Source organism: Tenrec ecaudatus, chromosome 11, assembly GCF_050624435.1.
Source record: "Tenrec ecaudatus isolate mTenEca1 chromosome 11, mTenEca1.hap1, whole genome shotgun sequence".
NCBI lineage: Eukaryota > Metazoa > Chordata > Mammalia > Afrosoricida > Tenrecidae > Tenrec > Tenrec ecaudatus.
This window is the reverse complement of record NC_134540.1, coordinates 79,468,271-79,495,760: the sequence shown is the minus strand read 5'-3', so window position 1 is coordinate 79,495,760 and position 27,490 is coordinate 79,468,271. Positions and strand designations below refer to the sequence as shown.

The following is a 27,490-nucleotide window of genomic DNA, read 5'->3' as shown; positions in this document are numbered from 1 at the left end:
TGGGCCTGCAAAGTGTGCGTGGCGACCTCCTGGTCCAGTACTGTAGCAACTCTGCCCACTGAAGTCGTCGTCTCTAATTCTCCTTCATGCTCAACCTGTCCACGGCCCCTTGGACTCCATGCCTACCTCTAAAACTTGGCGAGTACACGACAGCTTTCTACAGAACCCTGACGGAAATGTTAACCCACATGCAAACTGGGAATGGCGACCTCCCTTTTAAAGGCCCCGCGCTCGTCGGGAGCTGCCCCATATAACTGGAACGCAGGCCGCATTTGTGGGTGTCCTAGTGCTGCTCTACGAGAAGTACCACAAGGGGGTGCTGTACAGCACAGGCCTGTCTCCTACGCCAGGAGGCTGAACATCCTGAGGGCAACCCCACCTCTTCAGAGGAAGCTCCAGGGAAAGGTCCTTGCTTCTTTGTAGCTTGTCCTTTGATGACCTCCACACAGCCCCCATCTCCCCGGCGGTCCTCAAGTGACTGGTTTGCAGCATGACCTCCACTGCCACCGCCTCATGAATGGAACCACCTACTCACCACCAGGGAAGCATCTACGTGTGTGGGGTTAGTATTTCCACAGATGAGGGCTGGTGGCAGACGTGGAGTTGAAAGATGACGGCGTTCCATGGACTCCTGCCTCGCGCCTGGGGTGGCATAACTCAGTCTATATCCGCAGGGTTTCCTGCATTAAGGCCAGCCTTCATGTTTTAGCAACAACACTAAACACCAAAAGAGATGCCTGGTCTACATCGAATGACTTCTTCACCCTGTGAATCAGCATCATGTTTTGGCTATTTATAAGTCAATGGGCTTTGTGCTAAAAAAGGAAAAAATGTCTCAAGGAAACCATTTGCTTATTTTGCTATGACCTCGATTCCTTCCCTCTTCCAGAGGCGTGGATCATCCTGTGCCTTATTTAACTGCAGAACAGGCAGGTTAAGGCAAGATTTTCTTGATGGGAATCATAACCAGCAGGTAAAGTAGACTTTTCCTGGCCCAGGTGGTTTGGATGGATTTTATTTCGTCCTTGCCTATCCCTGGGAGATACCACAACTCTCCCACCTGCCAAGGAACTGTCTGGGGTTACCAAGTTCAAGTTGCCCAGGTCACACGTGAACTTATCTGCTCCCTCTGGTGGGTCTTCTATTTCCACGGTTGCAACAGAGATCCAGATAAAAAGCACCCCAACTGGAAAGCAGACTGAAGTGAGTGCGAGTCATCCCACCCCCCAATAAGAAAAAGACTGTCATCGAGCCCCGGTATTTGCCTCAAGCTCACACCCCCGCCCAGCACAGGTCCCATCGTGGCTGCCTTCCCCTTTGTTTGCTGACCTGCATCTTTCCCGCCTCACTTGCTGGAGTCACTGCTGCATTCGAAGACCAGCTGCATGACTGGACTTCTAGAAATGGGTGGAAATAGGCCATTACTTTTCCATTTCATTTTCCCACGAACTTTGTGCAGTCCCTTCGTATTTTCCTGTAACAGAAGGTCTCCTTAAGCCAGTGGTTCTCAATACAGAGGATAGACAAACCCCTTTGGGCACCTTAGGATCCATCCCTAGGAAAACGTACCTATGGAGAAAACCATTTCCAGGTCACCTGTCTTTCCAATGCTCTTCATTCCCATCCGCTTCCTGACTCTGACAAGGCTCTGGATTGGTTGAGGAGAACGAAAACGCTGACGCGTCTATTGGGACGTGGCTGGCATTCCACGGCCTTTACAGTCTCCTGACTGTGGCAGACTAAGCGCTCACAAGGAGAGCGGCATTTTAGCTTATGTTGTGGGCACTCTGTTTGCAGCTATCATGTCCTGCCTGCAGTGGTTCAAGAGCACAGACCGTGGAGCCGGAATTCCATGTTTAAACCTGCCACTCATGAGCTGTGTGATCTTGAGCAAGTTACTCAGCCTCTCTGGGCACTAATTTTCTCAGTATTTACCTCAGAGGACTGTTAGGAGGATCACATAAGTACTTATTTGTACGACATTCAGGAAGGTATTTTCATGACGCTACAGAAGCATCTGATTTCAAAGCAATTATCATGTCTATAAAATTTAAAAAAAGATAACTCCTATAGTCCTTCCCAGAAGCTATGGTGGTGGAATGGTAAGAGGCTTGGCTGCTAACTAAAAGGCTGGCGGTTCGAACCCACCAGTTGCTCATAGGAGAGCCATGGCAGTCTGTTTCCATCAAGATTATCGCCTTGAGAATGCTACGGAGCAGTTCTCCTTTGCGCTACAGGCTTGCTCTGAGCCAGAGTTGGGCTGATGTGGGGAGAGGTCAAAAGCTTACAGACATCCTCCCCAGGGAAGTCAGTCACCAGACTACAGGGTAGGCCTCTAGGGTAGTTAGTCAACCAGACTATATGGCAGGCCACACTCCCTGCTACTGGGGACAATAAACTATTCCTCCTTGAGGCCTGAGACCAAGTGTTCACACCCTACTGATAATGGTTCCTATGGAGATCTAGGGAATAGGTCAAAGTTAGGCTGCCATCCTGAACCTAGGATCTGCCCATCTTGTCACATGTATAACCCCAATCCCTCCCCTTCCTATTGTGTATATGTCCCTAGACCACCCCCCTCTCATTACTGTACTACCTATAGGACAGCCCCTTTCAGTGACATATGTCCTCACCTGTAATTAGGGGGCTTGCATGTCCCCAGATAATATAAAAGGGGCCGGGGCTACCATTAAACCCTCTCTCTCTTCCTCCACGTGGACCATCAAGCGGGGCAGAGGTGAGCATGCTACCATGAAACGTGTCTGACTCCCATTTATTTCAATACTTCTATCTCTCATGCTCTCTATAACTTTACTATGATCTTTACTTATTATCGCTGTACAATTGCGCTTACCGGACCCGTAATGATGTGTTAGGGGCTGGCTTCCCCTGACAGGCTGACAGCACACACCAGAGCCCTCCAAGAGCCGTGTACACAGTAGACTCACTGTGAATTAGTCGATGTGGACTCTTCACAGGCAGACATTAACCAAATGCTAACAGTCAAAACCCAAAAGTGATTTTACAAGAGAATGACTGCCACGTAGAAGAAACCATAGAAAACATTTTCTACAATAACCGGGGAGATGAGCAATGCACTGGGCTTTGCAGGAGGGTACTTCAGCTTTTCATTATTTTTATTACAGTGTAAGGATGTGATATGAACATAGATGCTCAAGAATTTAATCAACCTTCACAAGTAACACAGAAACTTATACATCAACTCTCTGGAAAGGAAAACTGAGCATTGAGGGTCTCATTCTTGAAGTAATATTTTAATTAAGGAACTGAGTGGATTTATAGTACCTCTGTCTCCAGTTACTTTTGCCTTCAAATACCCACCACTAAATTTCATCAGTTAAAATGCCCCAGATCCTCCCTTGAAGGGACCCCAGGAATCCTCTGGCGAACTCCTCAGTTTAAGACTTTGAACAACACTCCACTTACTCCATTCTTCTGAACAAGGTCTCTTGCCTTTCCATCTTGAGAGCATGTGGGGAACCGGCAACAATGAATCCCAATCTAGTCCTACCACTGAATTAGGAGCCTGCTCTGGATGGTCATGTAGGAAGGGGTGAGATTTCTCCTCTGCAAAGTGAGGTGCCATGATTAGGCTTTACTGAGAGCTCCGTTCAGGTCCAGTATTCTATAGATTATGTCTCTAAAGTATGATGGGGCTTCGAAAGTTTCATGGAAAATGGAACTGAGGGATAGTGGAATTGCCCCACCAACTCTTTTGCGCTCTCTCCTATCTCCTGAGAAAGCCACAACATAAAGTAGAAGAATGAAGCTAAGCAACTTTAAAAAAAATTTTAAACTTTACAAAGTAGCATTTAAAAATAAGCAAACTCCCAACTCAAGGACAAAACAAAAACTGGAAATGTTGCCCTCACATTGGTCAACAAACATTATTGTATGTCTGTCACATGTCAGGCTGCTTTTGCAGTGTTTCCTCCTGTCCCCCATGGAGAGGTGGGGGAGAGATAGGGAGCATGACACTTAGCGCTTCTTCCACGTAAACTTTCTGCGGGCTCCCTCTTGGCCTGGCTTCTTCCGTTCTCGGACACGCGGATCAGTAGTAAGTAGTCCAGCTGTAGAATAGAGAAGAGAAACATGTATGAACCATGGGAAATGCACGTTGCCAGCAGGAAGTAGTGGCCTGCATGGAACTGTAGGCACTGTTGGCAGAGAGAAACCATGGGAAAAGCCCCCAAACCTATAAATAACAGTTTAACAGCCTGGGAAAAACTCTGGGCAGCAGGGTACTTTCCCTCTATCGGGATAGTCTTCCAGTTTCAAGGAGTATAATGATTTCATTCCTATTCCTGTCTGCTTTCCTTATTCTGCGACTCCTTTCTGGTTTCTCAGTTTGGTCAACTGAAGAGCCATCTGCTCTTACGTGGCCAGTCACTGCTCACTGCAAAGGAACTGATCCCACATGCTGATTGTTATGAACATAAGAAAAATTCATGGAGACCAGAGGCAGAGAAGAAAAACAGCAGGTAGGACTGATCCTTATTATTAGTGGATTCTGGATTTGCTGATTTTCCTGCTAAAATTTACTTGCAACCTTCAAGTGACACTCCTGGCACTTTCATGGTCATTCACAGATCTTCACAACACTGAAAACGTTGAGTCACACGGCATGTATATTCCCAGCTGAGACTGAACAAGGCCCTTTTGTTTCAGTTTTCAATGGTAAAAAAAGGTATCCTTTTCATGGTGCGTGTAAAACCGTGTTTCTTACAGTTCCATGCTTTTGATGGGCGATTCCACTGTTGAAACAACCCCCAGGTTAGTGCCAATGTGCCATCCTGTGTCCCTGAGTTCAAGAGGGTTGTAACGGGCTTAAGGAGAAATGCAAGTTGGATAAGCTTTGTTCAGGCTTGAGTTACAGTGCGGTGAGTTCCACGTTAGTGAATCAATGACACACTACTAATTAAGGGGTCTTTAAACACATCCCAAACTACACATTGTTTGGCTGATGACTATATTGTGACCAGAGGCTTGCAGGAACTGAACTCAGTGTTCTCCCCAGCCAGCAGTAACATCTGAATACACGGTAACTCAGTGTTCATGGTGACTTTGTAAAACACAGCTACCACGAATAACAAAATTAACTGTACTTAGATATCACATATTATACAAAGCACAAAAATGATTCATCAAGCATTTGTGAAAAGAATCTGTTCGATTGTTGTGATTTGCCTGATAATACAGCTCCTCGGGACTTTGTTTCAAAATCTAAGAGTTCATTTTTTTAGTTATGTTTTCAGTGCAAGCAATGCATTCTACACCAAAAAATTCAATTCAACCCAGAAGCTCCCGCACTCTTAATCAGCAGGAACAATGAAGAGTTTGGGCAATTAAGAAGTTCTTCTGTGCATATGGTCCACATAGAGGAGTCCCAGTGTATTAGTGAAGATCACAGATTTCATAGAATACCAGTGACCAGAACACTCTTAAATTGCTTTTACTCTTCCAAGAATGTGTTTGATGTCCTATTATGCAAGGTCTAAGTATGTACTTATAGGTCTGTTCACGGACACCGGTCAAGGGAAAACGTCAAACATATACACAGCCCTAAGTTTACTTGTGCTTAGAGAGTACAGAGAAAAGTAACATCACTTTGGACAAAATGCAAGTAAGATCTGTCTAAATTCTGGCTAAAGTTATAAATAATAATGCTTTATTACTTCCAGATATGTACAGGACCTTCAACCAGAAGAATTATAAAGGCCCTATCAATTTATTTTAATGACTAGATGTGAATCACACATAATGGTGAACTGTTTATATGCCAATGGGTTTTTAAGAGGTTTAACAAATGAATTGGGCTACACAAGAGGCAGCACTTCCGGTTCGAGTGGCCAACCCAGACTGGAGGGCCGGAGGGCTTGCTGAGATCCCCTCATCCACCCCTTTCCCTCGGCCAGGGAAGACATACAGACCCAGAGGTGCCAAGTCAGCAGCACACACAGCTGACACTGCGTCAGGCGTGCAAAGAGCACCTCTGATGTGCTGCTCTGAGCCTTACAGCAGTGCCCAACGAAGGAACAGCCTGCCGTCTTTGTCGCACTGTGCAGGGATCTGGTCACAGAATGGAGTTCAAAACACAAGACAATTGAAGTAGCAGATGTGGAAACAATAAAAATTTCCATTAACTGTGGAAATTAATACCTTAATAGTTTTATCAATAAATCAAGTATTACAAATTAGCCATGACAAAATAAAAGTAGCCAACTTAGCTGTTAAATACAATAGAGCTAAGTGCTTATACCTTTAGGCCCAAATAGGCTTTCCCAAACCTTAGGACTGAACATGACATCAGGGCTACCAGAGTCCACTCCATCCCCTTTTGCTAATTCAAGTTTACATCTTTTCTCATTCATTTCAGTAATTAGTCCAAGAAAAGGAGGGCCCTTGGTAGTGTAGTGATATGTTGGGCTGTGCTCCACGAGGTCAGCAGTTCAAAGCCACCAGCGGCTCTGTGGGAAAGAAACAGGACTTTCTACTCCAGTTAAGAGTTAGTCTTGGAACGCCCAAGGACAGTCCTACACTACCCTATAGGGTTGCTATGAGTCAGCGTCCACTAGATGGCAGCGAGTTTGGTTATAACTGGAGACCTAGTGGCAACGTGGTTAAGGGTTGGTTGAGTAGTTTGGGCCTGCCAGTGGCTCTGCAGGCAGCGATCTACAAAGATTACAGCCAAGAGAAATGCATGGGGCCGTTCTAACTCTGTCCTATAGAACTGACTCGATGGCACGCACCAGCAAAGGGACGGGAATCAGATCTCCTGATAGGAAGTATCAGGACAATCATGTCTTTCCAGCTTAGACACCTACCTTGTCTCATCCACTCGACCTCATCCTCCGTGACAAAACTGCATAAGGCCTTTGCTGTGGCCAGGCGTATTGCTCCAGCCTGTGCTGACCTTCCGCTCCCCGAGACCGTGCAGGTCACATCATGTTTTCCAAGCCGGTCAAGGAAGTGAAAAGGGAACATCAACTGCTCTCTAAAGCACAAGTGCATATAGTGAGGGTTATGATAAACTGCTGACATATAAAAGCCCGACTGTGCATGTCAATCGCACATCTTTCACACTCCCCAATTAATCTATTAACCAAGCCATAGAAACCCCGACAGTCCTGCTGCTTAGAATGCTGCGCTGAAAGCCCTTTGGTTCATTCCTTTTACCTGGGGACAGTAGCACGTTTGTCTTGCACTCTTGTTGACGCCCTATATCTCATGTAATTTTACAAGGCTTGGAAGTAACCTCGTCATGAAGTCTTACAGTTGGAGGACTCCATTCGTAAAAACGAGTCCAGCTCCTCTGGGTGCAATGACAGCTATAATGTAAGCTCCCAGGCGCTTGTCAGAAGCTATCTGGATTCACTAAATAGTCTACTTAGTTTATTTGGATAATATATGATGCCCATCTCCATGTGCTTTTGGTTTTTAAAGTTACTAAAATGAAATTCAGCTCTCCCACCCTTACTGAAACACATTCTAATACACACCTCTAAACTCCAGAATCCCTTGAGGTTCCTGTTGCCAAGTGGCATCCCATAGCACCAAGTCAGACTGTTTCACTCGATCCACGTGACCCTGGGCCATTACCACCACTGCGCCAGAACATCATGGCATAATAGCATGACCTTGGACCTGCCTTAGGTCAATAAGACAGATGCTTACAGACACTGGTTATGTGCCAGACCCAATGCTCACAGCCACCTGTCACCTACTCTTTTCTGCTGTTTTGTCATAACTCTGCTGAGTCTTGGTTTGGAAAAGTCCGTTTTCATTGTATTTGTTTGCTCTAACAGTGACGTTTTCTTGACCGCCCCCCCCCGCCCCAAGAAAAAAACCAAAACCAAACAAACACTTATAAAGGTGAAGATGGATAAGGACCTGTGAATACTTGCTACTTTTTATACCAGACTGGCAAGAGAATCAAAGCAGATTAGACAGGAGAGCTTCAAAGGGCACTGTAGATGGAATTGGAACAAAACTAGTAGAAAGGAAGTAATTCCTACAGCCACACAAGCAGTGCTATATTACTTTTCTGGACATATGTTTTCAAAGTAACAAAGTTAAGAGTAGCAATATGCTTTAAAATAATATAGTGGCAAGCCATATTATTATAATACATTTTAAAAAGTAAGAGACTGATCTTCTCATTCCATCGTTTCATTTTCCAGTGAGATGATAGTGGGTGAGAGACAATCTATGGGGTTATCATGTGCGCACATCACAGGAAATGTCTGCATCCTTCACACACCATTAAGTGGGCTATGATATCGGAGCAGTTACTAAGAGAAGTTTATGAGCAATTATTTGTTCGACACTTTAAGTCTTTATCTGTGTCTTAATTCCAAAAGTCCTCAACAATGTGCACATGGATAAAGCTAACATAACGAAAGTAAACATTTTTTTAAATGAAAGATTTTATTATTTCGTCACCAAGCCTCTGTCTCAGTAATGGAGCTGGGGGCCAAGGTAAGAAGGAGCCATTACCAAGACCCTGGGCAGCTGCCGAGTCCTTGGGACCGCTGTTGCACTGCACTAACATTGAATTAGATTTCGGTTTTAATGGTAAAAACTGAAATGGTCATTATACAGCTATTAATTTTAATTAATCTGGACTGCAGACTAATTCATGCAAGAAATAATTACATGGCATGGAAATATTTCATAATCCATCTTCTCTCTCAGGAATCTAAGATGAAATTCTGAGTTAAAAGAACCACATTTATTTTGCTCTTTGGAAGACTTCCTCATTTCTACAAGTATCATCTCTGAATTTTAATTCTATAGTATAGAATTTAATATATAATGACATACTGTTATTTCTTCTCTAATTGCTTAGAATGCTAACCTCATCTCTTCTATTAAATGGTGAGGGCTGTGCAAAAAATTGGATTTTCTTTTGTACAGATGATCAATTAAGAGTTGGTTTACTGGGGGACTGGCTGTTCCAAATCAAGGTTTTAAGCTTTGTATCCTGTGGCCCAGGCACATAGCAATGATGCTTGTTGTAGAAAAAAAATTTCTGATGCCTCTGGGAAGACAAGAAAGTCAACATTTCCAATTATCTGCTTAGACCATTTGCGTTAAAACAGCCTACAGAAAGGATTCTGAAAAATAAGCAGTTCAATTGACTCTGGGGCAAGCATGTCAGAGACCATCTAGCTCACCTCCTCCAGCGTAGGAGAGTAACCTTTAAGCATCTTGCCTAAAGCCCCACAGCTAAGAAACAGAATCGGAACCAAGGTCACCTGATTCTTGACTCAGTAGTTCTCGGGCTGGCTAGTGTAACTTCACAGCTAAATTTCTAAGTTCCTGAGCTGCTTCTGCCAGGGGGAAGAAAGGGCAGTTCTGGGTTGGAGTCCTGCCCTAAGTCCCTAGAGCGACTCTAAAATGGCGAGGTCATCTGGGTTCCCCTTTGCACCAACAACTTCCCAAATGAATAGTAAGTTTCTTGAGATGGGAATCAAATTTTAAATAGCTCTGATATCTTCAATAAGACCACTCACACAGAAGATTCTTGGTAAATGTCTGCCGAATCCAAATACAAGGATACAGCATTAGGATATACTTTAACTGTGAGCTCTAGCCATAGCTGAGACTTGCTCTAAGTCATCGGGAGTTGCATCTTAATAGACAACAGCTCAAGTGCTATTGCTCCGAGTAGTGCCATCTCTCTGCTGAAGCGCTAATCTCTAAGGTAAGGACCTCTCGCTGGCTGCTAATACGGAACCCAAGAGCTTCCTTTGAGGATGATGCCAGGATTAATTTCTGTTACATACACTTACAGTGGGGCTACTTCTTGACACAGCTATGCACACAGTGCATGGACGTTTCTGTGCAGAAGCTTCTACTTCTTATACAAGCATAAGGATGAAGACTCTACATCTCCGACCTTCCAAAACACGACTTGTAGGAAACAGGCAAAAACTTAGAAGAGAAGGAATAATTTAACAGGTAATATTAACTGTCTGAAGAAGAGGCCTTTATATAGTAACTCACATAAGGGTCCAAAATAAGTATATTGGAAGATAAGAAAAATTGTAATATCTATATTTAAAGTTATCTCCTCTAAGATACAAAGTTAAAAAAATATAAAACTGCCCTACTTAATACTGGGACTATACAAGGTCTGATGACCTCTTATTTTAACCAGTAAACAGCAGGATTCTTTGCATACTTTCCCTGTACTTTTACCTAGAGATAATTAAAAGAGAATTTTGAAAAAGCTAGCCTAAGAAACTTATATACTTTCTCACTGGTTTGAGAAATTATATTCATTTTTAAAAAATTCAAACAAATATAATGAATAAAACAAAACACCACACCATCCTTTTAAATTGACCACTATGTATTATGCTGTGCATTTTCTTTGAAAACAAGAAGCAATCAGGACTAACCTGTCCTGTCTCACTGGGAAGTAAAGCATATAATCAGTTCCATTGATTTTGATCCTGCCGCTTCCGTGTTCATATACAACTGCTTTTGCTCTGGCACTCTTTCTTTTACCTTTAAAAACATTTTTAAAGACATGAGACGCCCATTACATTTTTTCTCTAGAAGAGAAATCTAGAACGTTACATATATAAAAGCTCTACCACTGTTACAAGTTAAACACAAACAAAACATGGAAAATGTTCCATAATCAACGCAGTACAGCTTATTGAAGTACACTATTATGCTTAATTCGATTTTAGAGATATGATTTTAAATGAATTTCAGCAGCAAGAAAAAAAATTCCTATTTACATCTACTTTTACATGGTCTTTTGTCAGTACAATTAGAGTAATTAAAACAGAAACACATGTATAATCTGGTAGGATATAATTGGGGAGAAATAAACATTGAGAATGAGTTTGGAATAATGTTAGATTTTTAGAGTTGCAAGCATATCTCTTAATAAACCAATTCTGAAAAAAGTTAAACCCTGCCAAATGCCTTTGTATAGGTGTCAGGAAATGGGAGTTAATGGTCTGAAACGTTTTCACAAGTTCCACAGTTTTCATTTCTGACATATGCAGATTCACCGTGCATATTCATTTTATTTAAGAACCCTTTCTCATAAGCCTTTATCAATACTATCAGTTGAAACTGTGGAACTAAAACAATGTAATATAAATATTCAAACAAAAAAAATTTTTAATGTTAATATGTGCAGATAAGTATGTGTCTACGTATTTTCCTGGCGGGACACAGTAAGGCTCAGTTTTTCTAAACTTGAACCAAATACTAAAAATTAGGGGATCCAAGGTTGCTATAGCAAAAATAAGCAAACGAACCAACGAAATAAAATGAATGCCGGAGAGCAACAGCTAATCAAAATAATTGTAGTTTCTCAAACGTGGCCGGATTTGTTTTCTCTCCACAGACTGCCATTACCCTCGCCTGTGCTGAAGGCCATTCCTTGCTCGTCAAACTGCACAGGTTCAATCAGCTGTTGTCGGGATTGAATAGTTACACTCCTGCGAAACCTCTGCACAAAGTCTTCTTCACCAGCGTTGTGCTGCATTGTCAATAACCTTTCCAGCATCCGAATGAACTGCGCATACTGCAGACAATAAAAATTCATTAGAAGATGCAAGTGTAATTGCATTTGCTAAGTTTTTTCTATTTTTATAGACTTGATATTTCCAATGTTGCTTTTCTTGATGAATGTTGACAGGATGACACTTCTGCATCTTCATGCTGCTTTTAAAACAGCATGCAAACGCATCGTTTCCCGGCCTAGTGTTAGGATTAAATCTTTTATTTCAGGAAACGAAGAAACTATCATTCAAGGGGGTGGGGCAGGGGATCAATTTCTCTGTATTGTGATTATAGAAAATTGAGATTTAAATTCCTTATCAAAAAATATTTAGAGGATCTGAAAGTATAATTTCCAAACTCCTATTAGAATTGTATCAAGGAGCTTTGTAAATGATTTCAAGTAAGTTATGTACAGTGAGTTTGATTTTGAGAAAATGTGCCTCAAATTATATTTCATAATACATTTGGCAAATATATCTTTGGCTGTTCAAGCTGTGTTACTTTAAATGTTTATGATTTCCTTTAAAACTGAACAATCAAGCTATTTAAAAATTCAAGAGATACTTGACTTAAAGGGCAACCTCTTGAAATAAATTATCCTTGCTACTCTGTGCATTTTTTTTAATAGTTCTTGAACATGTGATTAGAAAGTAAACAACTTGGTATTAACCCCTTAAAATTAGAAGCCAGAATAATCATTCTAAAGTGTTTATGCAGGAGGAAACAACTAATACTTGAGATCTCTAGTTAAGATGGATTATGAAACCCAGATTTTGATAACCTTATTTAAGTAGGGGCTTTTACAAATTTTTTTTGCCAGTCCTGAAAACCACATTTTCTATATTGCCCTTGTCTTTATAATGAAAAATCTGCCATTAATAATTGGAACTATATCATGCTCGCCTAGCACTCCTGACCACTCTGACCGTGGACATAATATAGTCCTTGGATAGACTGGGAAAACAATGGAGAACAAAACTCAAATTCCTAAAAAGTGGCCAGTCTTCCTAGATGAGAGATAAGAACAACCCCCAAGACTTATTACCCTACAGTACACACTTTGAACACTGAAGTACAGCTATTTCTGCAGGCCCATCTTTGCAGTCAAGTAGTAAATTGGCTTATAAAATATACAATGCTGCCTGTCCTTGAACAATTAATTACATGAAACCTAATGATTAACACTGACCCCAAGCAAAGGTGTTAAGGCAAAGAAGGGAAACTAGGTCAATGGGAACAGAACAAGCAGAATGGAAACAATAATATAAGAATGATGACAGACTGTAAAAACTGTAACCACCAGCACAGAACAATTTGTAAAAAATTGGCAAAGGGAACCCTGATTTGCTATGCTAACTTTCACTTAAAACACAATCAAGTATTATTTGAACAAACAAACACAAAGCCACCAGGCCCCTGTCTCTGCCTTGGGTTTGGGATGGAGAAAAAAACCGGTAAATTAAAATGAGAAGAAATGCTTCAAATATAATTTCTGTGCTATTACAATAAAAGACAAGGTACTTCTCTAGATAAGGATAAAATCCTCAGCCACCTAAGGCACTGCCCAGACAGAGTGCTATTCTAAACACCACCCTCTCTCGGCAAACTCCATCGACCCGCCCATCTTCCACACCCTGACTCCCATTCCAATCCAGGGAGGCAAGTATCAGCCTGGCTGTGAATTCTTGGGAAGTCACTGACCACTCTTACATTCCACCTCCATTCTTAGCCATAGTCATCAGCATTTCTTTTGACATGCAGTATCCTAAATGTGCTGAGGATTATCATCTATATAGAGAAAGATGGAATGCGGCTTCCAATGCAGGAGAATAGAGACTTTCCCAGTTAAGAGTCAACTGCGGTAACACTGACTTGGCAGCAAGGAGATCAGGAATGAACTGTGGGGAACTAGTACCCAAATGCCTGACACCTTGGTGAAGCTGGGTGCAACTGTTCCAAATGGCTCTAGAGATGACCTAAAGCAGGGGCCACTACCTTGTGGGCACAAGAGTCCCCTGGAAAACCTGGTAAAATATTCAGGCTCCTGGATTTCCTAGAGATCTTGAGTTGGGTTGGGGAGAAACGGGGATATGGCGTTTCGTGATCAACATTCCCAGGGATTCAGACACAGGTGGTTTTGCAGCTCCCCTGATGAAAGGCAATGACCTGACCGGTATGCACACAGAGGTAAGCCAGGAAGCGGCAAATTGCAGGCTGGTGGCCCAGTTGCTTCATCCCTTTTCTACTTAACCTGTAACAGCGCCTTACATTTATCATTAGCTTATAAAATTAGCTATACGCTTTACTGAATGAGATGAAACGAGACATCTGCCACACTCCCCTAAAACAACTGGCAAAGGACACAAGGGCACTTATAAAAAGAGTCGTTGGGGAATAGGCATGTCACTTTCATGACCACTGATAAGGCCCTCCCATGGCAGAAATCAGCGCGAAATGTGTTTGTATCCTTTTTTTAAGGGAAAAATGTCTTAGGAACACCTGCCTCGGAGGAACATTATTATTAGGATCCTAAATACAGTAATTGTCTGCATTCTTATGGCACAGGTCCCCTTAAATTAAAAAGATTAATTACTCACATCTTGATCTGACAGTTTTTCCACTAACATTTCTTCTAGTTCCTCCTTAATCAGCCATCTGCTGCCAATCAGGTCTCTGTTAAAATATCACATATATTCTCTTTTTAATTAATCATGCAATTAGAGTTATATCACAAAAGATCCCACATACAGTTGCAACTCATGATTCAGACACACTTATATAAAATATAAAGCCCCAGTCCACATAAATGCCTTTTTGAAATATATTATATCTCATCTCTGCAACCTACTTTAGAAAATACACACAGAATATCAACTATTCTGTCTTAGGAGTTAAATATGCCATTGTGGAACTTGCCTGATACAAAAAGTCTAGCCAATTTCTTAAAGAATAAAATTGTGCCTGCTTCTCATGATGTATTTGAAAGACAAGCTATGGAAGCATGGTTAATCTGTCAGCGAACTGATCAGAACAAAAACCCCACTATGCAATTGTGACTCATAGTGACCCTGTAGGACAGAGCAGAACTGCCCCAGAGGGTTGGCAAGGCTGTCGATCCTTGTGGGAGTGGACTGCCACCACAGCTCTCTCCTTCGGAGCAATGGAGAGGTTTGAGTCTCTGATGTCAGTTAGCAGCTGGGCACTTGAACCACTGCGCAACGAGGGAGGGCTCTGTAGTGAACTGGCTCCAAGGAGAGCACACTCACTGTCCTTGAGTCAATTCTGACTCTTAGTGGTCTTCCCGGGCACAGCGGAACTGCCCTGTCGGGCTCCAGAGCTGTAAATCTTCATGGAAGCAGAATGCTGCATCTTCCTCTTAGGGAACAACTGGTAGGTTTGAACTGCTGGCTAAGTCGATAGCAGCCCAACCGGTAACCCACCTATGCCCCCAGGTAGGTCTCCTTTTCGTGACCTCAAGTTGTAAGAGATTGCAGACATAGGGTAGTATTTACGATGTCAACAAGGCATTCTTAATAACAGGTAGAAAAATGTGAATAACAAGATCAGAATTGAAAACGTATTGCTTATGCAGATGGCTCTGGATTCACCACTGTTTGCCAACTGGAACCCACATGGAAAAAATAGAAAATATTAAAGCTTGCAAATGCAAAGCTAATGTGCAGTGGGTGTGTGTGTATGTATGTAATCCTACATTCTGCGGTAACCACATTCGAATAAGAGTAACTAAGTATCACTTAATACATAAATCTAGAATGAAGTAACAACAAAAACAACTACATTATTTGCTTTTTCCAAATAAAAATCGCCTATTATTTTGAACCCTAACTTTTTAATGACTGATGCTTAAATATTGTGTTTCATTTGTAGTTCAAACTTTGTACACATTTTAATGCCAAAAAAGGATAACTTTTGAAAGCTGGGCAACATCCGCTATCAAAAGTTCCCCCTTTTCTGGGGCATTAAAATATGTGCAAAGTCTGGGGTCTTAAAGGCTTGAAGTTAAAAAAAATGGCCATCTAGCAGAGAAGCAACAAGCCCACATGGAAGATGCACAATAGCCTGTGCGATCGTAAGGTGTCGAAGGGATCAGGTAACAGGCACCAAAAGACCCCAAACAAACAAACAAAAAACATATTGTAGAGAATGAGGGGGACAGAGCAGAGCCCCAAAACCCATTGGTAGACAATGGAACATTCCTTCATAGAAGGGTCAAAAGGAAGAATGAGTCAACCAGGGCCCAGTATAGCACCAATGAAACACACAATATTCCTCTGGTTCCTTGAGGCTTCCTCACCCCCCCACCATCATGACCCCAGTGCTGTCTTTCACTTTGGCCGAGACCAAAGCATGCACACTGATACAGATAAGAGCTTAGGATACATAAAGTCCAGGAACAGGAATGGGAATAGTTATACCAGAAGGGTAGGAGGAAGATAGGAGGAGGAGGGGAGGAAAGGGGAACCAATTGCAATGATACACACACACACACACACACACACACACACACACACACACACACACACACACCACCCCACCCCACACACCCTCGGGGGACAGACAACAGAAACCGTGGGGGAAGAGATACAGTGGTCATGTAAATCAGTTGGTGTAAAATATGAAAACAATTATACAAATATGAAAATAATGTATAATTTATCAAGGGGTCACAAGGGTGAGAGGGGGAGGGAAGATAAAAGGAGCTGATACCAAGGGCTCAAATAGAAAGTAAATGTTTAGAAAATGAAAAGTACCATATGTATAAATATGTTTGATACAACTGATATATGGATTGTTATAAGAGTGTAGGAGCCCCAATAAAATGATATATTAATTAAAATAAATAAATGGAACTTACTTAGTCGTCTTTTTCTCCAGGGCTAGACCTTGGGCTTGCAGCTGGGTTTGGGTTTGACGGGTTTCTAGTTCTAGTAGCTTGCCGTACATTTCCTATAGCAAATGAAACATGCACACTGCTGTCAGGCTGGCCACCGCCACCCGAGCCTCGGACACTCAGAAACCGTCACAGGATTTTCATGATTCCATTTACCTCCACTGTTCAACGACCTTCGGGAAGCCCCCTCAGACTTTATATGTCCCCTTCTCAAGTGACCTTCTGAAATCATCTAGTTACAGAGTAAAAAGACCTGAAGAATGTTTTTTAATATTACTAGAGGTTTCTCCCACTATCCAAAAATAGAGCAGTCGGAAACGTTTCTAGGCTGAACTGGTATAAAGCTAAGAAGCAATCGCCTTGAGTTTATATGGGGAAAATGTCTGCAATTTCCCAGTTCACAGAAATCATCTACGAAATCACAGCATGTTACACATACAGCCTCAGTCTTCACCCCCCCCCCCCCCCGAGCTCACCGGCACAGCATAAAGCTCAGGTGGACGGCCAGATGCCGAGGGCAGTTCTCAGGGAAAGGGATGCCTTCCCCACTCAGGCTGGCCCTCTCCCTGCTCAGGGTGCCAGCTCACTGGCAGACAAAGGTTGAGGGCTAGTTCTGAACTAGCACTGAACTTTTTTGGCTAAAAGTGAAAATCTCCTTTGGAAATATTTTCTTCAGTGAAAGCAGGCACTAATGTACAGTTTTAGAGAAAGTGAAGTGTCGTAATGAAAACTTGGAAAGTAAGGGCGATTATTGTATTTCTACCCTACACAGCAGCACACATAGCTTCAACGGCTTTTTAACGACCTACAAAACTAGCTACAAGCTGACATGTTCACCTTATGGCTTCACATTTTTCTTAAAAATCACTAATATGTACGCAAAATCTAGAAAATTAGCCAGGAAAGCTTATGGTATTGATAGCTGACTTACCCAATATTTAATGCTTACATAATAGTAAGTCCTCACCTTCTTCCCACTAATTTACTTTCTAATAAATTCTCTGACCGTAAAATTGCAATGCAAGTAGGGGAAAGCTTGTCATTTGTTAGAATTTGTAAACAGCGATAATCTAGCAAGAGCGATCAGAATTTACATTTCCCGGGAAATGAGCAGAATATAATGATTTCCCACCCTTTATGCCTGAGCGACTTCTATTTCTGAGTACTCACCCCCAATACAACCACAATCTGAACTTATGTGTATATATACATACAACACTCCCTGGATCCAATTTTAAAAGGATGAGCTAATAATGATAAAATAATACTATATTTTTTCTCATGATGGCTTCTAATATCTAATATCTTAAGATATGCTACTGATGGGAGATATCAATCCACATCTCAAACAGTTAAAACAATTTTCAAGTTTGAGGTCAAGTTCCTGTTGGGCGTGGTTGTGCTGCTGGATCATAATACGGCTGCTAAGAGACTGTCTCAGAACAGAAGTGCCCCTCAGCCATTATCCTTGCTCTTCCCAGCGCTTGTGTTTCAGTATTTCCACTCTGCAACTTCAAGAGTCCATTTCTCTCACAAGGAGAAAAAGAACTAGGCTGTGCGGACTTTTGAGCTTCAGCAACACAAACAAATATAAGGGAAGAAAGCTGAGCTCAAACTCAAGGAGTTAGAATGTCTCATTGAGAGAAAGATGTAGAAGTTCATTTCTTTTGGCTGATGAGACATGAGAGTCATCAAAGAACCTTCTTTGTTTGTTTTGGTTTATTTTTTTTTTACACTAAATGTGGTAGAATGGATGTCTTCAGGAGAGAAAGAAAAGCAGCAGAGGGGAAAAAAAAAAAAAGAAGAATGGCATGTACTGAGCATTGAACATTGTAAAACTGAGGGTGAACCACAGGGACTCCTGACAGTGGCCACAAGCATCTGCAGCCCAAAGTGAGTTGCTCCCTCTAGTGCAGTAATTGTCTAAGTGGAGCCCCCCCACAGCAGCACCAGCATACGAGCCTACAACTTGTTAAAAATATATATTCTAGGCCCCACACCAAATTTTCTGAAAAGGAACCTGGTGGGGGAGGGCTCAGCAGTCTATTCCATCCACGACTCTAAGTGATACTGACTGAAGGCTGGGAACTACCGACGGTAAGTGCAGCACCCAGCAAAGGGGTCAACCTCAGTGACCACAATTGTGTTTAACAACTACTGTGTTTGAAACCATGCGCCAAAGCGCAAAACCACTACTTATTAACTAGCAGTAGAGGAATGCATCTTACAGGTAAAAAAAAAAAAATCAAGCCCAAATTGTCCATCTTAAAGAAAGCAAGAATGAATGTGAACCAGCCATCGCACAAAACCTACGTTGGCTATTTAAAATAAAAGTTTACAATTTGTCTCCCAAGTAATTCCGAATCTGGTGTGTTTATGTTAAGAGTACTTAAATAATTTAAAAAGACGAAGTTAGTGACAACAGTTTTTGCAGAAAGTAGATTCTACAGCTTTAATTCCCTGAAGAGAAGTGTACGAGTTTACAAAAAAAATTCTTGAGGGCTTTTGCCAGGAAGTGTCACTATTACATACTATCACTGGTAGTCTTTCCTAGATGGTTAAGTTTCCACTTAATTTTTAAGGGACACTAGAGAATTAGTATGACCCCACCTACACTAAGTTTATATACTGTATTTAATAGTGTAATTTTTGAATATGACAGGAATAACCCAGATGTGAAATGCTGAATCATTAATCACAGCTATGATTAATATTTCATAAAATCAAAGCAAGCCTTTCCACCCCTCGTGTCATCAGATTTCCATAATGTATGAGTCAAATTTAGAAGGTGCCTAATTTGAAAATACCAGATGCTCAGGGTGCAGAAAAGAAATGCTTAAACGAAATCTTTCCAATAGCACAAGCAATAAGATTTTTAGTATCCTTCTAAAATCTGTTTTGGTCATATTAATTATAGGGAAATTCCAATTTTAGGAAGGGTAAACAAGTAACATTTCATGGTTGGGGAATACAGAAAAAGTCAACTACACTTTTATATACAAAATAAACAATAACACACTATTAGCAATGATCATCTTGGATACTAGAGGTTAAGGAACCGAAAAGTAACTGGCTTTAAAAACCCTATTTATTAATAGGATCACAGAGAATTCATTTCAGTCCAAAGAAATTCAGTGATAAATAACAGTCTTCTTTATTTTTGGCGTCTGAGATACATAAAATCTAATGAAATATAATTCATTCATCATTAACTTAAGGACAGTTTTCTGCTCTATTCTTCATGTTCCATGTGACATGATTCTATTGTAGACTCCTGCTATTTGTGAGTACAATATGCTATCGAGTTTATGTCATTAAAAAGAAGACTATACTTAAAAAGTCTTAAATATCAGACATATGAAAGAGTTTTTTAGGAATTACATAAAAATTCTTCTAACTCAAGTACCATATATTCTTACTACTCAAATGAAAGCCCTATCATATATTAAAATACCAATTATACCATTACAAAAGAAGTAATCTGATTAAAATCAAAACACAGAGGCAACAATAACAGGTTAAATCAATTTCTCAAAAAATTAATTTTCCTAATTGTTACACTTAGAGCATATAAGAAGATATACAATAGTAATTATTCCTATGTGAGGAAAATGTATATTAAAAAATACTTCTAGAGTAGCACTTTCTATTGCTGAATTAATTACTGAATTAACTCCTGCTGTCAAGAAAAGTCTTTAAACAGCATGCAGAAATATTTCAGCACCAGTCTCGAGCTTTTTAAAAATCATCACTTTACACAGTTGTAGTTATTTCACAATACCGCACTGTGAGAAGGGTCACTATTTTAATTCCATTTTGGGAGATAAGAGCACTACAAGTACGAGTTTTAAATATTCAAAAAGAGGACTTTAAAGCATCTAAACCAAGTAGGATTTCTTTAATACTCAGTCCCCAGGACTTTTCCTTCTTGAGTCTGGAATCTTCCATAATGAAGCAACACATCTCTCCTGGGTGTGTTGCTCCACCCGCTAGGAAAGGTGGGTTGGTTACTTACGTCATTCAAAACAAACTGCAGCATCTAAGTCATAAGCTTCTTTCAAAGGGCAAACTAACCCTGTTTATGCATAATTACTGGGATTAGAAGTACTTGGTTTTCTTTCATATTTTAATCTCAGCAAACAGCTTAAGTGTATAGTTTTCCTTATTTATTTTACTTATGTTTGACTGTTGGAAATTTCATCTGTGGCTATATGTCCTTTCATTTAACGAAATAGTTTAAAATATTCCATTATTTACTTTAAAAAATCATTTTATTGGGGCCTCGTATAACTCATCACAATCCACAAATACATCCATTGTATCAAGCACATTTGGATATTTGTTGCCATCATCATGCTCAAAACATTTGCTTTCTACTTGAGCCCTTGGCATCTGCTCCTCATTTTCCCCCTCCCTCCTGCCCCTCCTCCCTCACAAACCCTTGATAATTAAAAATTATTATTATTGTCATGTCTTACACTGTCCAATGTCTCCCTTCACCCACTTTTCTGTTGTCTGTCCCCAGGGAGGGGGTTATATGTAGATCATGTGGTGATTGGTTCCCCCTTTCTACCCTACCTTGCCTCCACCCTCCCGGTATCACCATTCTCACCACTGGTCCTGGGGAGTTCATCTGTCCTGGATTCCTTGTGCTTCAAGTTCCTATCTGTATCAGTGTAGATCCTCTGGTCTAGCCTAATTTGTAAGGTAGAATTAGGATCATGATAGTGGGGAAGCATTAACGAACTAGAGGAGAGTTGTATGTTTCATCAGTGCTATACTGGGTCCTGACTGGCTCGTTTCCTCCCTGCGACCCTTCTGTAAAGGGATGTCCAATTGCCTACAGATGGGCTTTGGATTCCCACTCTGCACTCCCCCTCATTCACAATACAATTTTTTGTTCTTTGATGTCTGATACCTGATCCCATATTTACTCTTTTTACTTCATCTCTTTTATATTTTTCTTTTTTTAATAAATCATTTTATTGGAGCTCATACAACTCTTAACACAATCCATACATATATCAATTGAGTAAAGCACCCTTATACATTCGTCGCCCTCATCATTCTCAAAATTCACCTTCCTCTTGGGTTCCTGGAATCAGCTCATTTTCCTTTTTTCTCTCCCCCTCCCCGCTGAAACCTTAATAATTTATAAATTATTATTTTATCTTATCTTACACTGCCTGGCATCTCCCTTCACCCACTTTCCTGTTGCCCACCCCCCAGAGAGGAGGTTATATGTACATCCCCGCGATCAGTAGCTCCCAAATGCTTCTAATGACTGTCATGAGTCAATTCTGATTCATAGTGCCCCTAGAGGACAGGGTGGAATTGTCCCTGTGGGTTTCCTAGACAATAAATCTTTATGGGAGTGGAAAGCCTTGTGGCTCCACATTTCTAATCTTGTGGACAGCAGCCTACTGTGTTACATAGTCCACTGTGCTGCAGTGCTGAAGTCTCAAGGTGGTGTTTAGAGATAGATCACTAACCTTATCTTAAAGATGGATTGATGAGAGAGGATGCTTATTTAAATTTTCAGTAAATGTTTTAAAAATTTTTCTGGACTGATACTACTCCTAAAATTCCTAAGACGTTATAACCTCTCTTTTGAGAAGATTTATTTGAAATGACTAAGGTCTGCACTTACAACCTAAGGGCGGGCTGGAGATCCCTGACAGCCTCTGCCGGCACTAATTGCAGGCAGTACGAAAGGTGTTTGGATAGGAAGAGTTCCACTATCCAGTTAGGGTAATCAGAAGTGAATTCAAGCAACAGGTTCTTTACTGAAGGTTTCATCATGCAGTCATTCCTTACAGGGTTTCTAATATGCCTAACCTAACAACTTCAGAGCCCCTATGTTCCTGAGAAAGCACTTTGGAAAAAAACTCGATTTAAATCATTTTTTATTTAATATTTTATAAAAGGGTTCACAATTTGGAGTCCAATAATGAGTTTTAATTTATGTTTAACTCGCTTTCAGTGAATTACACTTTCCCCCCAGAAAACATGTCTACTGGGAACACTAATAAACCATCTCCATCATCTATCCTTAAATGACAAGATGGGCACACGGAACAGTGGCTGCCATGTTGCAAATGTCTTTCTCATGAATCTAATCCATTCTTCTCCCCCCGCTCGCTCACCTGGTAGTCCTGGACAGGCTCGAGCCACCGTGGGCAATGGGTAGCTCAGTAGACTGGTACGTAGGCTGGTACATCCAAAGGTCAGACCACTCTCTGGCTTACCCCTTTCCCCGCTAATCATGCCGTTTTTCTCACTTGTCTAAGATATCCACAGCTTAGCACTGTCTTTCTCACATACATAGATATAGCATCTTTAAAATTCCTTCCTTTCTATTATGCTTTTGTTCAGTTGTTTCTGGAAACTTGATTCTTTATATATTTCTTCTGCTTCTCAAACGGAAAAGACAGACAAGTCAGTGCTATCAGGTCCAAGGTTGCTTCCCTTTGCAGCGTTCAAAGATCCTTTGAAAAACTCTGTAAGTCTCTTATTTTCCTCCTATCAAAACTATTTGTTAATTGCTAAGAAATATTTGTTAGTACCGAGAAGAACTGCTGTGGGGTAACATCGGACCTTCTCCTAAGGAAGGAACAGGAAAATCACCATCAACATCAGCCCAAGACTGATTCTTCTGAGGCATGAGGCAGATGTCAGGCCTGCCTCCTCCACCTTCTCACCTTTTTATCAGTTCTCATACCAACTGTTCCTCCCACAGCACTCTCTACTGCTCTGCTGAATCTGATCATTCATAGAAATGGCCAGAGTCATAATTATGATATGGTATAATTCACGATCAGGAATGCTCAAGACACTGAACGTTCTTCAATCGAGACAGCTTCTTCTCAGCCATGCCCACAGTTGTGCTTCTCTCTGATCCTCTGCCTAGTCCCTGTCCTGCTTAGGTGTTACGAAGCTTAGTTTTACTGAGTATGTGCTTAAAGGCACCCTGCTCCACCAATAAACCTCAACGTGAAATGTCAGTTTCTCACCATCTCAGGTATAATAGCTCTCTGTCCCCTACATTTAGATGGCCGAGCTCAGGGATGTAGCTCTTATTTCAAGATGGTACCCTCTTTCTACCGCTGAGACAGATCATTTTAAACTAACAGGAAGGCAAACCTGACCAATCCCCTCATTAGGATTCTACACGTTATTTGCATGACCCCACCCCACAAGAATGCCATATGCTTTAGTTACACTTTTAGCAAGCTATCCAATCCATTCGGTGGGCCCACAAGCACCTCGCACTTGCACAGCTCGGCTAAAAGATGCCCTTGGGTATGCGCTGAGCTACTATCCCCATAGTCAGAAGTCAGAAACCACCCGCAGCTTCTCGGGAGGAAGTCTGGGCTTTCCACTCTCATACACAGTTACAGTCTCAGAAACCCACAGGGGGTCACTACGAGTCAGCACTGATTTAATGGCAGTGAGTTTGGTTTTCTTAACCAGTCAAAGACCATAGCTATCCAAAACAAACAAATAAAAATGACTCTCGCTTTAAGGACCATAGCAAGTAACTCACTATGCTGCATAACTTTTGTACTCTTTAAATTACTTCTACATTACACTAAGTAGACTGTAAAATAAATGAGTTTTTATTGACTCCACCAGGATTATAAGGACATGTGTATCATCTAGCTCAGAAGCAACAAAGCCCACATGGAAGAAGCACACCAGCCTGTGTAATCACGAGGTACCGAAGGGATCAGTTATCAGGCATCAAAGAACAAAAAATCTTATCATTGTGTGCTCACCTCCATAATACGATCGCTGAAGACAAATGGGTGTACAAGCAAATGCGGCAAAGAAAGCTGATAGTGCCCGGTTATGAAAAGATATAGCGTCTGAGGTCTTAAAGGCTTGAAGGTAAACAAGCGGCCATCTAGCTCAGAAGCAATAAAGCCCACATGGAAGAAGCACACCAGCCTGTGCGAGCACGAGGTGTCGAAGGATCAGGTATCAGGCATCATCAGAACAAAAAATCTTACCACAGTGAATAAGGAGGGGGGGGTTTGCGGAGTGGAAACCCAAAGCCCATTTGTAGGTCACTGGACATCCCCTTTCAGAAGGGTTTCGGGGAGGAGACGAGTCAGTCAGGGTGCGATGTAGCAACGATGAAACATACCACTTTCCTCTAGTTCCTAAATGCTCCCCCCGCCCCCCCACTAATCATGATCCCAATTCGACCTAACAAATCTGGCTAGACCAGAGGATATACACTCGTACAGATAGGAACTGGAAACGCAGGGAACCCAGGGCAGACGATCCCTTCAGGACCAGTGGTGTGAGTGGCAATACCAGGAGGGTGGGGTAGAGAGGGAGGAACCAATTCCAAGATCTACATATAGCCTCCTCCCTGGGGGACGGACAACAGAAAAGTGGGTGAAGGGGGACGTCAGATAGGGCAAGATATGACAAAATAATAATTTATAAATTATCAAGGGTGCATGAGTGAGGAGGGAGTGGGGAGGGAAGGGAAAAATGAAGAGCTTATGCCAGGGGCTTAGATGGAAAGCAAATGTTTTGAGAATGATGAGGACAATGATTGTACAAATGTGCTTTATTTACACAACTGACGTATGTATGGATTGTGATAAGAGTTGTATGAGCCCCTAATAAAACAATAAAAAAATATAAATCTTAAGCAAAATAAAAAAGAAAACAAGAGTTCCAGCTAAGGCACTTTTAGACTGTAAAACATTTAAAAATGTGAGAATTCCACGAATTGATAAATTTCCTTAACTTTTTATTTTGCTATCATGCAACATATCTGGACATCCTTTTCTTCCAGCAACAAAATCTGCCTACTTCCACACCAAAATCGGAGAGGCCAACTGGAAATTGTACTCTCCTTAGCAATATACACTATCTTTGACTTTCAACTGCAAATCACCTTTTGTTACAAATGTAAATGGCTTATATTAAGGCACTATACAGTCACCAAACACTAATTTAACATTATTGCAAAAGAAGGGTTAATAAACAATAAACATCAGAAAAATTGCCTCATAGAATAGCACACTCAAACTACTTTTTGTCAAAAACTTGGCCAGTAACTGCCCATGCTTCACACCCTCATAGGTAGTCAATGACGTGGGAAAAACACTTTGCTTTAGTGTCTTTTTACCATGTCATACAAGAAAACAATTTTATATGCAAAACTAACACTAAGATCAAAAATTCATTTCCAAATATTTAAAGCTTTGGCCACCTTCAGAGGACCAGCTGTTTTGGTGTGCTGGAGACTGGCAACATAGTCACGTTCACTCTCCTATGCGGGCTAGAACCCGCTGCCCACCGGAGCCCCTGTAGCCTAGCGGGCTCCTCCTCTGGACTGCAGTCCAAAGGCCCAGCAGTTTGAACCCCCTAGCTGTCTAAGCGGACAGCCTAGGAGACCCTCAGGAGCAGTTCCAACCTTGTCCTATGAGGTCCCTGTGAATCCTCACGGACTCAGTGGCCATGAGTCTGGCTGGCCCCCTCCCATCAAGACAAGGCAGAGCAAAGGAGAGAACAAACAGTTTTATAGTTTTACTTCTTAATGTAATGCTTGACTTAATCAAAGCCAGTTTTGTAAGCTGAACAGGGATCACTGTTTAAAGTAACCGTATCTAGGATAATACTGGTTTGCATTACCTAGGAAATGAGGCTGGTGTAGCTCAAGTTCTTAATAATAAAATGTAGCAGCCAAGGCTGCTGAAATGACTGGCATTTATCTGTGAAATCATTTATCCTGTGTTTTTTTGGTTTCCTTTTTTCCATACATGTAACTAAAATTCCACAAGAGGCGTATTTTAAAACATAAGGCTATTAATGATCTGAATTATAATGCTCAAGTTAAACCAAAGTGCTAACAATTCTTATAGGTAAATTATTCTTATGAAAAATGAAACAACAGCTAAACCCATATTTTGGGGAAAGGAGAATTACAACACTTAACAAAATACACCAACCTGAAATACTGAGACAAGTAACAAAACTGTATTATTTTAAAAAGCTTATTCATCAGATCTAATAAAAAAATATATATATATACTGTTTAGTCGAGAGGTATGGCATTTTAACGACTGAGAAACCAACCAGTTTCTTGAGGAGTACCTTTGAAAATAAGTACACAAATGGAAAATAAAGTTAGGGCTCTTATATAATGTGTAATTTCTTCATTATGATGGAATGCAACAAAATATCTTGCCCTTGGGTTGCTCAGTTTCAGCCCAAACAAATGCAAATGGCTTGTCAGATGACAGCTGTTTGATAAGGCTTTTCTACAAGACCTGCATGCTTTACTTTTTTCCGTGAAACTTGGGATGAAAGGCAGAAGGCAGGAAGAGAATTAATGTAGCATACAGTCTAAAGGCAATGCTACAACCGTGATTAAGTAGAAAAGTTAAAAGGCACAGATTTTCCACAGCTTCGCTGCGTGCAACCCATCCGTGTAACAAGTTGACAGGCCTAGCGCGTCAGCTCCATCATCCTCTCCGACAGCTAAAACGCAGCACTGCATCCCTTTTCAGAGAAAATTTGCGTCTGCACCATGAAGCGTTGTACATTATTTCTTAGCACTGCAGGGGGCTCAAGTCCATATGGAACCTTCACAAATATTACCACAGATCAAACCAGCGGCGTTGGAGGCAGATTTGACATACCTATTTAAATGAACAGCAGGGGTCCCTGGGCAGCCGCAGGCTGTGCAGGAGGAAACCTCAGCGGAAAGCGGGAGCTGCAGCTCCATTACTCAGCAAAGACACCCTCTACATGTATCATTCATTTCATTTCTGCCAGGGCAAGAAGCTCATTTGCCCAAGGTCAACAAAAAGCAGGGAGAAAAAAAGAAAGGGTTTTCTTCCCCCCGCCCCCCCAAGAAATAAATGTACCTGACAAGTGGGGATTTTTTCCTTTGGGTTTGTGGAGCACAAATAAACACCAGATAATTCTAAAAAGCAGAGTAAATGTTTGCACAGAATTTTAAAACCTAGAATCATACAGTGGATTGGGGAGAGGGAG

At 41.4% G+C, this 27,490-nt stretch overlaps 1 protein-coding gene across 1 annotated transcript in view; it reads right to left on the bottom strand.

Annotated features, from left to right (window-relative positions):
- Window positions 1–3,795: 3,795 nt before the first annotated feature.
- Window positions 3,796–27,490, bottom strand: part of MRPS9 (mitochondrial ribosomal protein S9) — a 62,167-nt gene continuing 38,472 nt past the window's right edge. Inside the window, exons 6-11 of the mRNA XM_075563336.1 lie at window positions 16,430–16,521; window positions 14,151–14,226; window positions 11,407–11,575; window positions 10,428–10,536; window positions 6,846–7,015; window positions 3,796–4,091 (exon numbers count right to left, since the gene is read on the bottom strand). Of these exons, the coding sequence (XP_075419451.1) occupies window positions 4,000–4,091; window positions 6,846–7,015; window positions 10,428–10,536; window positions 11,407–11,575; window positions 14,151–14,226; window positions 16,430–16,521 (708 nt within the window). The 3' untranslated portion in view covers window positions 3,796–3,999. The remainder of the gene's footprint in view (window positions 4,092–6,845; window positions 7,016–10,427; window positions 10,537–11,406; window positions 11,576–14,150; window positions 14,227–16,429; window positions 16,522–27,490) is intronic.